Source organism: Toxotes jaculatrix, chromosome 18 (genome assembly GCF_017976425.1).
Source record: "Toxotes jaculatrix isolate fToxJac2 chromosome 18, fToxJac2.pri, whole genome shotgun sequence".
Lineage (NCBI taxonomy): Eukaryota > Metazoa > Chordata > Actinopteri > Toxotidae > Toxotes > Toxotes jaculatrix.
This window is the reverse complement of record NC_054411.1, coordinates 12,717,263-12,729,570: the sequence shown is the minus strand read 5'-3', so window position 1 is coordinate 12,729,570 and position 12,308 is coordinate 12,717,263. Positions and strand designations below refer to the sequence as shown.

Sequence of the window (12,308 nt, the reverse complement as noted above, 5' to 3'; positions counted from 1 at the left end):
TCCAGGGACTAGATGGCACAGATGTTGTTTTGGTGCTTTGGACTTGCATACATGATTTGATTTGGGAGTAAAACTGTTTGGTAGGCAGACAGGAGAAGAGAAAGAAGTGAAGGAACAAAAGATGGAAACAGGGAATTCAAAAGCAGGTTTGTGAGATACACCCCCTGCTGAAACATTCATAACACCGGCCCACAAAAACATACACATCCATCGTCGTATGTTGTGTTGCGTAAGTTCAAATTGTGCAAAGTGTCCATCGCACATGGTGTTGTTGCAGAAAATGGATACACACACACACACTCTAGATGGATGCATGTGCACAAAACAAAAGCAAACACACCTGCCCAAACACCTGCTGTGAAGGAAGTGAGATGAGAGGCTTAGACATGTGATAAAGCAAGTTTGTGTGTGTGTGTGTGTGTGTGTGTGTTTATGTGAGAGAGAGATGGATAGGGAGAGTGGCTGGTATAATAGCAGACAAAGAAAAGCACTGAAACAGACTTACCAGGGTAGGTGGAGGGACATTCATCTTCATTTGAGCTGAATCAGTTTATGCCCAGTGGATGTTCCTAGTTTGTGAGTGTGTGTGTGTGTGTAAGTGTTTCTGTGGCACAGAATTACACACACAGATTACAGTCTGTCAGCTTATGCATTTTGAGTTTGTTTAATCTGTGTATGTGCACGTCTGTGTTTGTTGTATATGCGTTTGTGTGAACGCCTCGGTCTACATTTTCCTCTTGGCAGCATCCATTAGATTAGCGTCTAGGCTAATTGCAGAGGGCAGTGCCAGCCTTGCCAGGCCAAATCACAGCCGACAGTCTGCTAAGAGCTCCACGTCTCTTACCCACAGGCACCACCTTGCTCTGTCACCTTCCTCTGCCCTCTCTCTCTCTCTTTATTTTTCACATGCTCAGATGAGCAGACTCTGAAGGGGGTCTCATGCTTTTGCTCCATAACCCTGCCACACACAAAGTGCCACCTGGAGTCTGTTTTATTTTATATTCTATGTATTTGATTTTAGCCTAACCCACTGCACTGAAGGCTTATGTTTCCTAGCCCGTCTGGTATCTGCAACAATAACTAAAAAATTGCAGGATGTCCCCTTATGTGTGTCCAGGTCAAATAAAGGATAAAAGACTTTCTCCCAGCAAGACTGACCGACTGATGTTTGTATATATCTAACATACTAAGGAGCAAGACAACACTGCAGTTGTAGTTCAAGTTGAAGTTCTTAGGAGATCTTTACAGCTGAGCGTATTTCTTTTTCAACTGTATAAGGTAAGGATGGTGTTTTTTATGCCAGTGATGTAGAAAAACTTATTTCTTGACACAGAGCTTCAATCCAAACTTTGATGAAGGCACATTGGTAATTTGACAGTTAAGTCTCTACAGATTTTACATGTCTAGATTCAAGACTCTCATGTTAAAAGGGGCCTCTGAACTCTTCTCACTAGGTCTACCTTAGGTTTCTCCTTTAGCTCTGCATTTCATGTTGATATAAACATGCACACATACACACTCAGTAGTCACATAAAAGCATGAATGAGATGAAGGTGTCACAAGCAAAAAGGGAATGTGAAAAATAGAGAACAATCATAAAAAGGATGCTTGCGGCAGTCCACTAATTACCCTCCCAAACACAGCGTCCTGATTGATGTGTACAGGAAGAGTCACTTGTGTAGAGCGCACACATGCGTACACACAGTGCGTGCACAGACACGTGCAGGCACATCTGTGATATTGTGTTCTCGCTTTCACTTTATTCACTGCTCTGTCTGTCCTCCAGATGCAATTGGATCACTAACGAAACAATGTCTGCGCAATATCCCATGCAACTGTTAATGCTTTTGTAGGTCATCTATCTAACAGTTTATCACTCACCCTTTAACCTGAGCATGCAACTTAAAAAAACACATGAAGTGTTTGTGCCTTAAGCTCAGAGGGGAACATTAATGTTTTAATTGTTTCAAAACTCTCTTTTGACATTTTAGCCTTCTGTTCAGTCTCCCGACATCCCACATCAAATCATTAGAGCCAGCTCAGATACTATTGTGTTGGAGGCAGGTTGTAATAACACCACTATGCCCAGCCGGAAAACGCCTGGCCCCAAAACAGCTGTTGTGCTCTTCTCTGTTCTGTGACATTTTCATCAAGCTGCTGTGTGGCATTTCTGCACTTTCGACTACGCGGGGAAGAGAAAATTAGTCTGCGACGAGCTCACACGCCCTCGCAAAGATGCATCCTTTCAAGTGTGGGACTCGTGAGCTTTACTGTAAGAACAGCAGAATTTGGCTATTTCCGCAAGTCCAAGACGAGGGATCTAGCAGCCTCACGTGCCTACAAATTTATCGTGGCTTTAAAGGTTTCAGTACTATATAAATTGTTTGTGATTAGAGCATGTCAGCTGTACAGCAGTTCAAACCCTTGTTACAACAAATAATCCCACTCAAGTGTGAGCTGGGGTGCTGCTCTGTTGATGACTCTGTGCTGTGGTGAAGGGCAAATGGAAAGAGCTTCCCTGTGGGATCAATAAAGTATCACATTATTGTAAATGACATGGTTCATAAATCCATCTATGTGAGAGACTGTGAGCTTGGTTTGTTTTGTCAAAGCCAGTAGCTGTGCTTTGGGTGTTATTAGCTTGTGTTGGTGGTGGCGGTGCTGCTGCTGTTGGTGTCATGCTGTCCCAACACTGTCGTAGTCCCTGGCACCTCAGTTCTGTGCGCAGACGTACACAAGCTCATTTAACTATTATTGCACAATGTGAACCATTTGCGCACACATATCCACGCACTCAATGGCATTTATGATCTCATTTATTACACATATACTGTAAAACTCAGTCACTCGTTTTCCGCTATCTCTGTGCCGACGATTATGATCATGTAGTGTAAGTGTGGCATGTTGAAACATACACACACACTTCTTTCACACACATACACACACGCACAGCAAAACGTGGCCATTCTCCTGTGAAAGTGGTTTGGGTTTCGGGGCACAAACAGCTTAGCCATGCTGTGGAAATGACTTGCTAACAGATGCCAGGCTCTGACTGAGCCACAACATCCTGCAGGCAGCACTTAGAATAGAATGAATCCTTCTTCTTCCCCTCTCTTTTTCTCTTCCTCACCTCTCTTTCATGTTATTCTCCCCTTTTGATGCTTTGTTACTTTATCCCCCCACCTCCTTCCACTCTGTGCAGTACATTTTCCATACTCCCACAGCTCTGGGAGGAGACAGGTGAGACTGGATCAAACAGTGACCACTGTTGTTGAATCATGAGCTGGGCCCTCTTGTCCAGCTGGAGCCACTGTAATCCTTTTTATTTGTCATATTTTGAACAGCTCACCCAGGTAACTACAGAAAGGTTAAATGATGTATCCTTTCTCTCTTTTCCTCTCTTTCCTTCTCTCTATATTTTTATCCAGGATGGTAGAGTACTCACTGGACCTGCAGAATATTAACCTGTCAGCCATTCGGACGGTGCGGGTCCTAAGGCCGCTCAAAGCCATCAACAGAGTGCCAAGTGAGAACATTTTAAGGTTTTGTGTGTTTGTTTGTGAGTGCAAATCACACTTGTAAGTATGCTCTCATGTGTCTGCGCAGCCTGTTTTCTGTGTGTTTGTGCTGTGTTTCTCTTTGTGCCTATGTGCGTCTGTCAGTCCACATAATGCATCTGCATGAAAATTCATGTATATGTATTACATCTCTGGCTTTTTTGTGCATCCACTTGCCACCTGTTCCCCATGGGGATCATTAAACATTCATCTTATGCTTAATCACACAGCCCATTCAGGCCCTGACTCACAGCTTTATCAGATTTACAAACCACCACATTAATGCTGCTTCACTGATCAGTCCGTGACCATAACCCTGCTCCTTTCATCTAAAACTCAGTTCTTGGCCAAACTTTTTAACTTCTATTGATTTTTTTGTCCTGCTGCCCTAACAGGCAGCTCTTAATCATTGTAAGCACCAATTAGCCTGCCCAAGCCAGGTTCAGACTGGTTTCATCTCTTAGGTGTAGCTCTTTAGCAGTTATCCAAGCATTAGCAGCTAATGCTAATTGTGGGTAATGGTAGGGGTAAGTTTCAGATAAGTAGTTAGAAATTCTTTTTTTTATTTTGTAAATTAATTTGGTAAATTTTCTGTTCACACACACATATATATATACAAAAACACCTCATGATTATAAAAAAGTTGAAACAATTTTATACTTTTTTCTTAGATGTAAGTGGTAGATCTAAGTGACTAGTGACACAGAGACTGTCTCTACTTTTAAATAATCATGAAGTCCGCAGCAGATGGAGCTGATTGCATGAAAGCCTTGTTGCCTAATTCGGTTTGGACCTTGGGGACAGATACTGTAGGACACGGACACCTTTCTAGTAACTGTGGACAGTAATTTTCTTTTATCAAAATATAAGATATAAAGATATTCTCTCCCACCACACTGTGGAAGGAGAGAAAAAGTGGCCCCACCAATGAAACTGTGAATAAATCTATTTGGGCAGAGCAGCTAATAAGGTTCATTTCAGAGCTGGATAATGGCATTAGTAGGAACATCGAGGCACAGAGAGAAAGCAAATAGAGTAGATATGTTTTATGTCTAAATGTGAGATACGTGATCTGTTGCTTAATTGACTGCAGGACTGTTACATGTGAAACATTTCTATACATTCCTAAATTCTTTTTCACCTTATAATATAACTTTTTTAGCTTACCGGTATATATCCTTTTGTTTTGTTTTTTCAGTATGTTTTCAACACTCCCCTGTAAATAACCTCTGTGTTTTTTAAATACAGATTTCTGAGACAGATATGTACACACAAATCCAAATTTTATAGCTTTTCTTCTGCCTTGAGCAAATTCTTAGCCATTTTATTCTCTCCACCTAAGGGTCCAATCATGGCAGATTCTTTGTATTTAGTGTAATTGAAAGTTACCTTTCAGATGGAGCCATCATCAAGGAACCCGCTCAGCCCAATATTTCAGACAGCCACAGTAGCAGTACTCAGAAAATATGGATTTTACCTGCATTACTCTTCAAGTGGTGTGATTAGAAGATATTGTGTGCAGCAGAGTGTGTGCAGTGTTTCAGGGACAAGTGAACAGATTGTAAACAAATCTGCTTTTCTCGAGATGATTATGCATCATAGCGCTACTCTCCAGATACATGGGTTTGTTAGCATATGCAAAGTTGATACAGCAGATAAATGCATATATATGTGTGTGTAGTAAAGATGTGTGTGCATGGGCCTACTCTTGTGTGTGTGTTGTGTGTGTGTGTGTGTGTGTGTGATGTAGCCTTACTGTTATTGTTTACGTTGTTATCGGTCAGCTACTCGTAATGAGTATGTGGTAGCCTGATTCCGTCCCCTATCTGTGACCCCATTAGAGGTGAGGAAGCATGGGGACAAAGCTATTTGTTCCTTGTTTTGTTGGATTGCTACTTTTCCCACAGTTACACAGGGAGCATGAGCACATCTTGACCCCTCACACACCTCAATTTGTAACCCTCAAAACAAAATGGCTGATAATAGTCCTGTAATATGTGTGTCTGTGAGTGTGTGCGCTGTTGTGTTAGGCTTTTTGATGAAATTGGTGTGAGATAGAGGAAGCGCTAGACAGAACAGGAGTGGGAAAGACAAATAAACACCGCAGAAACTTAAAGGAGGAAGAAGAAAAGAGGAGAGAACTCTCCTGGTCTATGGTGAATAGCACAGGCAGGTAGCTGTAAATGTGTTTCCACTGTGGCGCAAGAGGAGGCATCCATCTTTATCTGGGAGCAGCAGGAGTTGGCAAACTGGCACAGTCACCAGGAGGGGAGAGGGATGGCGAAAGGTAGAGAAGGCGAGGGAGAAAGAGGAAAAAAAAACAAGGTAAAGCAGAAAAAGATGAGAAAAAGATTGATTTACGCAAATACAACAGTTTCTTTTCTCTGTGGTTTGTTTTTCTTTTTTTTTTTTAAATATTTACGATCTTTCTCTCTTTCTTTCTTTCTTTCTTTCTCTCTTTCTTTCTTATTTTGGCCCTCTCTATTTTTCGGCACACCCTCAGGCCCTGTCTCATTCTCGTTCTCAATGCCTCTCCCGCCATCCATCTCTCCCTCTCTTCACCCAATTAGCCCTAATGGAACAGTGGCCTAATGACAAGGACCCTGGGGAACAAACACATTTAGACTTGCCTCCAGCCGCCACCAGAGACACATACACACCAGCAACGCTACTGCTTTCCATTTAATACCAGTTGACGAGACAAATTAGCGGAGGAAGACGGGCGCACACTCACCTCAAGAAAAATTCTTTCCACTGCGCCATTGAGATAAAATTTCCATAAATTTCAAAATTTCAGTTTGATTTTTTTTTTTTCTCATCCAAGAAAGATTAGATGCACACATTAATGCCTTGGCAAACTGTCATTCACAGCATGTTTCTCTACAAAGAGCTTTGCTAATTTGAGGGCTGAATTTCATGTCTATAAAAAAAACATTATCACAAAAGTTTGGCAGAAGGTGCAGACTGCAGTTTGACCACGAATGACAAGTAAACTGTTCACCGTCAGTTCATTCCACACATGCAGATACACACGGCATTGATAAATGAACCTCTAAATGTAAGCACACACTCTAAATGGGAATTTAATCACTAATCTGGATGTAGTAAAAATCAAAAGGGAGTGATTGATTAGCACTTAGAGAATGGGAGACTGTTCTTTAATGGGGTTTAATGTTTATACATATTTTTTTGGGGGGTTTTTTACTGTCAGTATTTGTGTTTACATGGTTTTGTGTCTTTGTAGTGAGTGAACTGCAAATATTTGCATCTTTGTAAATATTGTGGGAACATCATCCTCATTGCTCTCTCTCTCTCTCTCTCTCTCTCTCTCTCTCTCTCTCTCTCTCTCTCTCTCTCTCTCTCTCTCTCAGCTTCTCTTCTGTCATTCAACCTGTTGGCAGTTTAGATGCACTGTTATGTTTATGACACATTAACCTACTGTTGAGTCGTCATTCACAAATCCCAGTATGGCACTGAAAAACACAAATGCACACACAAATAGAGACACACACTCGCATAGTCATACTTGTAATAAAACAAAACCATGCTCGCACACACACCTCTGTAAGGTGTCCGTAGGGGGTTGTTGCTGTGGCATCAGAGGGTCTCACCTCTCTCTCTCTCGTTAGTCCAATCAGCTGTCAGTATGTTCCGCTAATCACCATCTCAATATGTCATCACTGCGGGACAGACACAGCCACAAGAGATGAGGTCATCATTTTTCGACAGGGGACATGCTTGTGTTTCTGCAATTAGGTTTCATCTAATCATGAATGAGACCTCATGTAGCCCAATTACACATTCTGTGTTCATGGGGCCGGTGGTAGTTAGTAAATGTGAGTCTGCGTGTGTGGTCGACTGTGTGATATTCTACCTTTAAAGTTGTTTCTGTTTGGGAACAGCTCCTGTACAACATACCTATTTTGGTCTCCCAGTACTGCCTCAGATGTGTTTGTCTAACATACTGCCTCCTCTGGAGAGGCTGTTCACTTCCACTTCTGAACCACCATGCCTCTGTGTGTGTGCAATACATCCCTGTGCCTTTTTCCCACTTCTTTGTTGTTCTTGAAATGTGCTTTCAAGTCACTTTGCTGTCAAAAGCAGAATTTGAACTACCGTCCAAAAACAAAAAGTGTGGCGAATGCTTTTAAACAACTCTGTCCTCTAGAAATGATGTTTAAATGCTGTTAAATTGCAACAGCAAATACTTTTGAAAGAGAGAAGAGAGAAGTTGGCTTAGGTTAGTAAACATTGTAGATTGTGGTTAAATACTGAAAAACTCAGGACTGATGAAGCTACAGGATGTGTTTACTTTTCTAATATTTAACCTCTAACAAAATATTTCCATACCCTTAACCAGTATGTTTTTTAGGAGCTTAAACCATAACAAATGCCCGACTCAGTTCACAGTCCCTGGAGTCAAAGTCCTGCATTTTGTGAGCTTACCGTCTAGCCCGACTACCTCCCTGTGATTTCTGAGCAGCAGAATAAGCAAATAAGATCCTTGTGGACTCATGAAAAAAAACTGCAATGAACATAATCCAGACATCAATCACGTTACCTTCAAAACAGCAATTTATTCGTTTGCAAGTATAATTTCTGGGAGGCAGGGATACTTTGAATGTATTAGTACCAGTGCTACTACATTCACTAGTTGCATTCATAAGGTAAAATATATGACCACTATCAGCCACTGATGAGGCAATCTATATGCAAATGGTAAAACCCATTTTTTTAATCAATAGTATAAACCTGTGGTAATCTATTATTGATCGATTGATTGACCTGTTAAAATACACAGGTATGCGAATCCTGGTGAACCTGCTGCTAGACACTCTTCCCATGCTGGGCAATGTGCTGCTGCTCTGCTTCTTCGTCTTCTTCATCTTCGGCATCATCGGCGTGCAGCTGTGGGCGGGGCTGCTGAGGAACCGCTGCTATCCTGAGGAGAACTTCACCCTGTGAGTTAAACTCCACACTTCAGTATATACATTTTATGTGTGTATGTGTTGTGCTAATGCGTCTGTGGATAAAAAAGAAGCTGATGTGCCACAAAATTGAAATTTATGAAGAAGGACAGAGACCGTGGCACTGCGCTCATAGACTATGCTTCCCATTTTTCTCCATTTCATCATGTCATACTTGTGGAAAAACCATATTATAGTAATAAATCTTTTATCTGTATTACCCGTTTGTAAAATGTCTGCAGTTTGAATGTGAGCATTCAATTTTCTCTTGATGGATAATTTATTCCATTCACATGTATTTCATATGTTAATATGTACTATTATGTTAATGTATTTGACTTTAGTAAATGCATTAGCAAACTCTGCCTTGCAGTGACTCTTCCTACTCCTCTGTCAATCCAACAGTAACAGTACTATTTTTTCCAGTTTGCAACTAAGAACATGATTAGATTCCAGCTGCATGCCTCCATATTCATGACCCTACATGGCAGCATCACCTGCTGTGTCTGTGTGTGTGAGTGACATTCACCAGTATTCTGTGTTTTATTTCATGGCATTCTCTGTTTCTTTTTTTTTTTTTATGCTGGCATCATCTCGCTAGGAAGACGCATACCCCTGATGTGCGTGTTGTAATATGTATATAAACAGTGTATACTACTCTGTGCCTCTGTGCACTGTCTCTGGTTATGCTGAAACAGTGTATACTAATGACAGATCTAATAGCCAGATGAAAGAGGACGACGTGTCCGCCAGCTAGCACTGTCCTGCCCGTTTTGTCCCCTTGAAGTTGAGAGCCGACATTTACTCAACAATCTCTACAGTAATCACTTCATGAGGTTACTTTAATCAGTGTTTCCAACATTTACTGTATCTTCAGTGGGCTAAAGGCTGATATAGTGATTAGCAGGACAAACTGAGGACTCCACTTTGATTTTCTGAGATGGGCTGAAACAAAAGGATGTTTTATTTAATTGGGAGGTCTGTAGCCAACTGTAGAAAACAATTTTCTGCCAGTGTAGTGGTTGATACTCTCTGAGCTCCCACATCTTTGCAACAGCGGAGTTTTAGCAGCGATCTCACACTGAACTCAGGATTGCTTAATATTTAAGCAAAGTATTATTTTGCATGCTATTTTAAAGCATTGTGTTAGCATATTATTCAGGTTAGTCAGGGTGCTTGAGTACTTAATTAGAAAGGTCCTAGTGAGTTAGCGCTTGAGGACTATTATGCTAAGTAAAGGGCTAACATTAGCTCTCTGAGAGGTTATAATAGAGTGGGCTAAGTGTCGCAGTCGAGTGCAGCATTCACTTTGCCATTTTACACCCTCCTTCTTTTGATCTCTACCTTTCTCTTTTCATGCCTAAATCCACCTTGTTCTCACCTTTGTTCCTTCTTCTTTTATTTTTCTACCAAGTCTCCAATTACCCCCCTATTTCCCTTTTCAGAATTTTAACCATATGTGGCCCCCTTTCATTTCTTTTAATTCTTTTTTATTTCCAATTTGAAACTATTACACACGGTCCCCCTCACTATATCTGTTTTAATATGTTGTATCTTACTTTTTTTGCCATGCTTTTTCAAACCAGTCTTCCCTTCCCAACTGTCCCAGAGTTTCACTTAATAACATTGCTGGGAACTATTTCTTTTTTTTTTCTGCTGCTCTGTAGCCTTAATCCTTCCCTCCGTCTCGCTCTCCATTGGCAGGTGTTTTCTCAGTGTGATGCCAGGTTTTGCTGTGCCATGCTGTGCAATGCCAAGTCACCAGCAGGGGGGCAACAGCCTTCATTCATGCTCCACTACTCTGACAGGGGCCGTTTTTCTCCCGTTCACTTTTTCTTTCCCTCTTTCTGTTTCTGAAGTCTTTATCCCTTTCGCCACTTTAGCTCTGTTAGCAAAGCACCAGTTTGAAAGTCGCTGAAAACCTCTCTCGATATTCTTTATGTCCATCTCTGTTGTCAGTCCTTTCTGTCCTCCATTGGATTGCATAAACTCTACTGTAAGTCAGTATAAGCTCAGTGTGTCTCAGTGTTTACCCGCAAACTTTGTTGTGCCACCAAATCAATAAATTGTTTCTAAGCTACTCTCAATAGAAAGTGGTACAGCCCAATATGGCCACTGTAACTATCGATCCTGGAATTAGTGTGCATGCGTGTGTGTTGCGAGAGCGGCTTGTGACCGAGGTAAAAAGGAGAAATTCTACTGCTATATATGTCAGCACTATCTATCCCGATATTGACTGGAGGAGACAGGGTAGGATCAAGAGAATTAGAGAGGAGAGGAAAGGGGGAGATGAGTGGAAATGAGAGGAGTGAGGAGTAGGGTCAATCATAAAGAGAGAAGAAAGGAGAAGAAGAATTATAGGACAAAGAAAGTAGCTTGAAAAGGAGAACAAAGGCAGGGAAGAAAGAAAGAGCACAAGAGCATTAAGAGGGAGTAAAAAAACTTCAGGTGTTAAATGCTCTATAAGGCCAGGTTGTACTGTGTCCATTCTTGAAGTACATGCAATATATTAGGGTAAGCAGTGTGTGCATTATATGTTATTTGCTTTAAGCCAGCTTTTTCCTGATAAGACTCCCCATGAAGAAAGGAAGTGTGAGGAAAACGAGAGGGGCGACTGATACATACAGAGAAATGGTGTGAGAAAAAGACCAACAGAGAGCCAGAAAAAGGAGGGCTGAAGTGACAGACAGAGACAGTGCAATGAGTAAATACTGAAGGTCGAGTGACCCTGAATGTGTGTGTTCAGTAATGGGCCTGTTGATGGAGAGGGTCTATTTTTGTCCACCCCAGGCCCAGACCTTGGTATGAGCATCCACACCCTGCCCTCATTTACTCCATAGTCATGTCAGATCACACACACATAATAGGCCTTACTGACTGGCTCACAAATGGGTTTTTTCCTCTTCTCAGCAGTGTTTTTGTGTTTGTTTGGGTTTTTTTGCATTGGTTTAATTCCATTTGTGTTGTCATATTACTATTTGTATTTAAATCATTTCAGCAGTAGTTTGCCTTTGCCTTCATACACACACACACACAATATAAATATATATATATTTGAATGTATAAATTTATATACTCATAATAGTTCAATCAGCACGTAACTATTCCAATGGCAGCCTTTAAATAAATCCACAGTGGGAGGTAAGTGCAAGTCCCCAGGTGGACCTGAAGTGAAAGACTGTTTGGCATGCCATTAAAACTGAGAGGTATGGGTGACATCTCGGGAAATGATGAGGACCTTCAGATGGTGGCAATCAGTTAGATTCAGATGTGTGTCATTAAATTTGGCAGGAATCAACCAAAGACACTCACTCACTGACTGACTAACTCACGCACTCACGAGGGGCACTTAAAGGCAGTGAATGACTTCATGTAAGGTGTGTGTACGTGTGTAGCAGGTGTATATGCATCAGAGTGTAATCTGTTTTTCTGCTTTCCACATGACTTAGTTTACATGATTAAATAATTTGTTATCTGGTGCTCAACATAAAACATACTCATCTCCAATGATGTGCTTGTCAGTTGGTTAGTTGGCTTAGTAAATACCCTTTTCATTTTTGTTTTGCCTGTGTCTGTGATGACAGATTAGACAGCTACTCCTGTATCAGGACATCCCCTGAAAATCCTGATGTATACATGGAAAGAGCTTGATTTTGCTCTGAATAAGAACATGATGATGAAATTATAATATGTGTTGTTTCCATTTAGAAGAAATTCGGACTTGTTCATTTCCAGAGCTCCCCTCTCCTCTTCCAGTGACCTCTAAGAACTCATTAAAATCCTA

General features: G+C 41.2%; 1 protein-coding gene across 1 annotated transcript in view; it reads left to right on the top strand.

Moving 5' to 3' along the window:
* LOC121198170 (voltage-dependent T-type calcium channel subunit alpha-1I-like) overlaps window positions 1-12,308 on the top strand; it is a 100,855-nt gene that overhangs the window by 38,535 nt on the left and 50,012 nt on the right. The window contains exons 4-5 of the mRNA XM_041062094.1: window positions 3,429-3,526; window positions 8,359-8,518. Coding sequence (XP_040918028.1) covers window positions 3,429-3,526; window positions 8,359-8,518 — 258 coding nt within the window. The remainder of the gene's footprint in view (window positions 1-3,428; window positions 3,527-8,358; window positions 8,519-12,308) is intronic.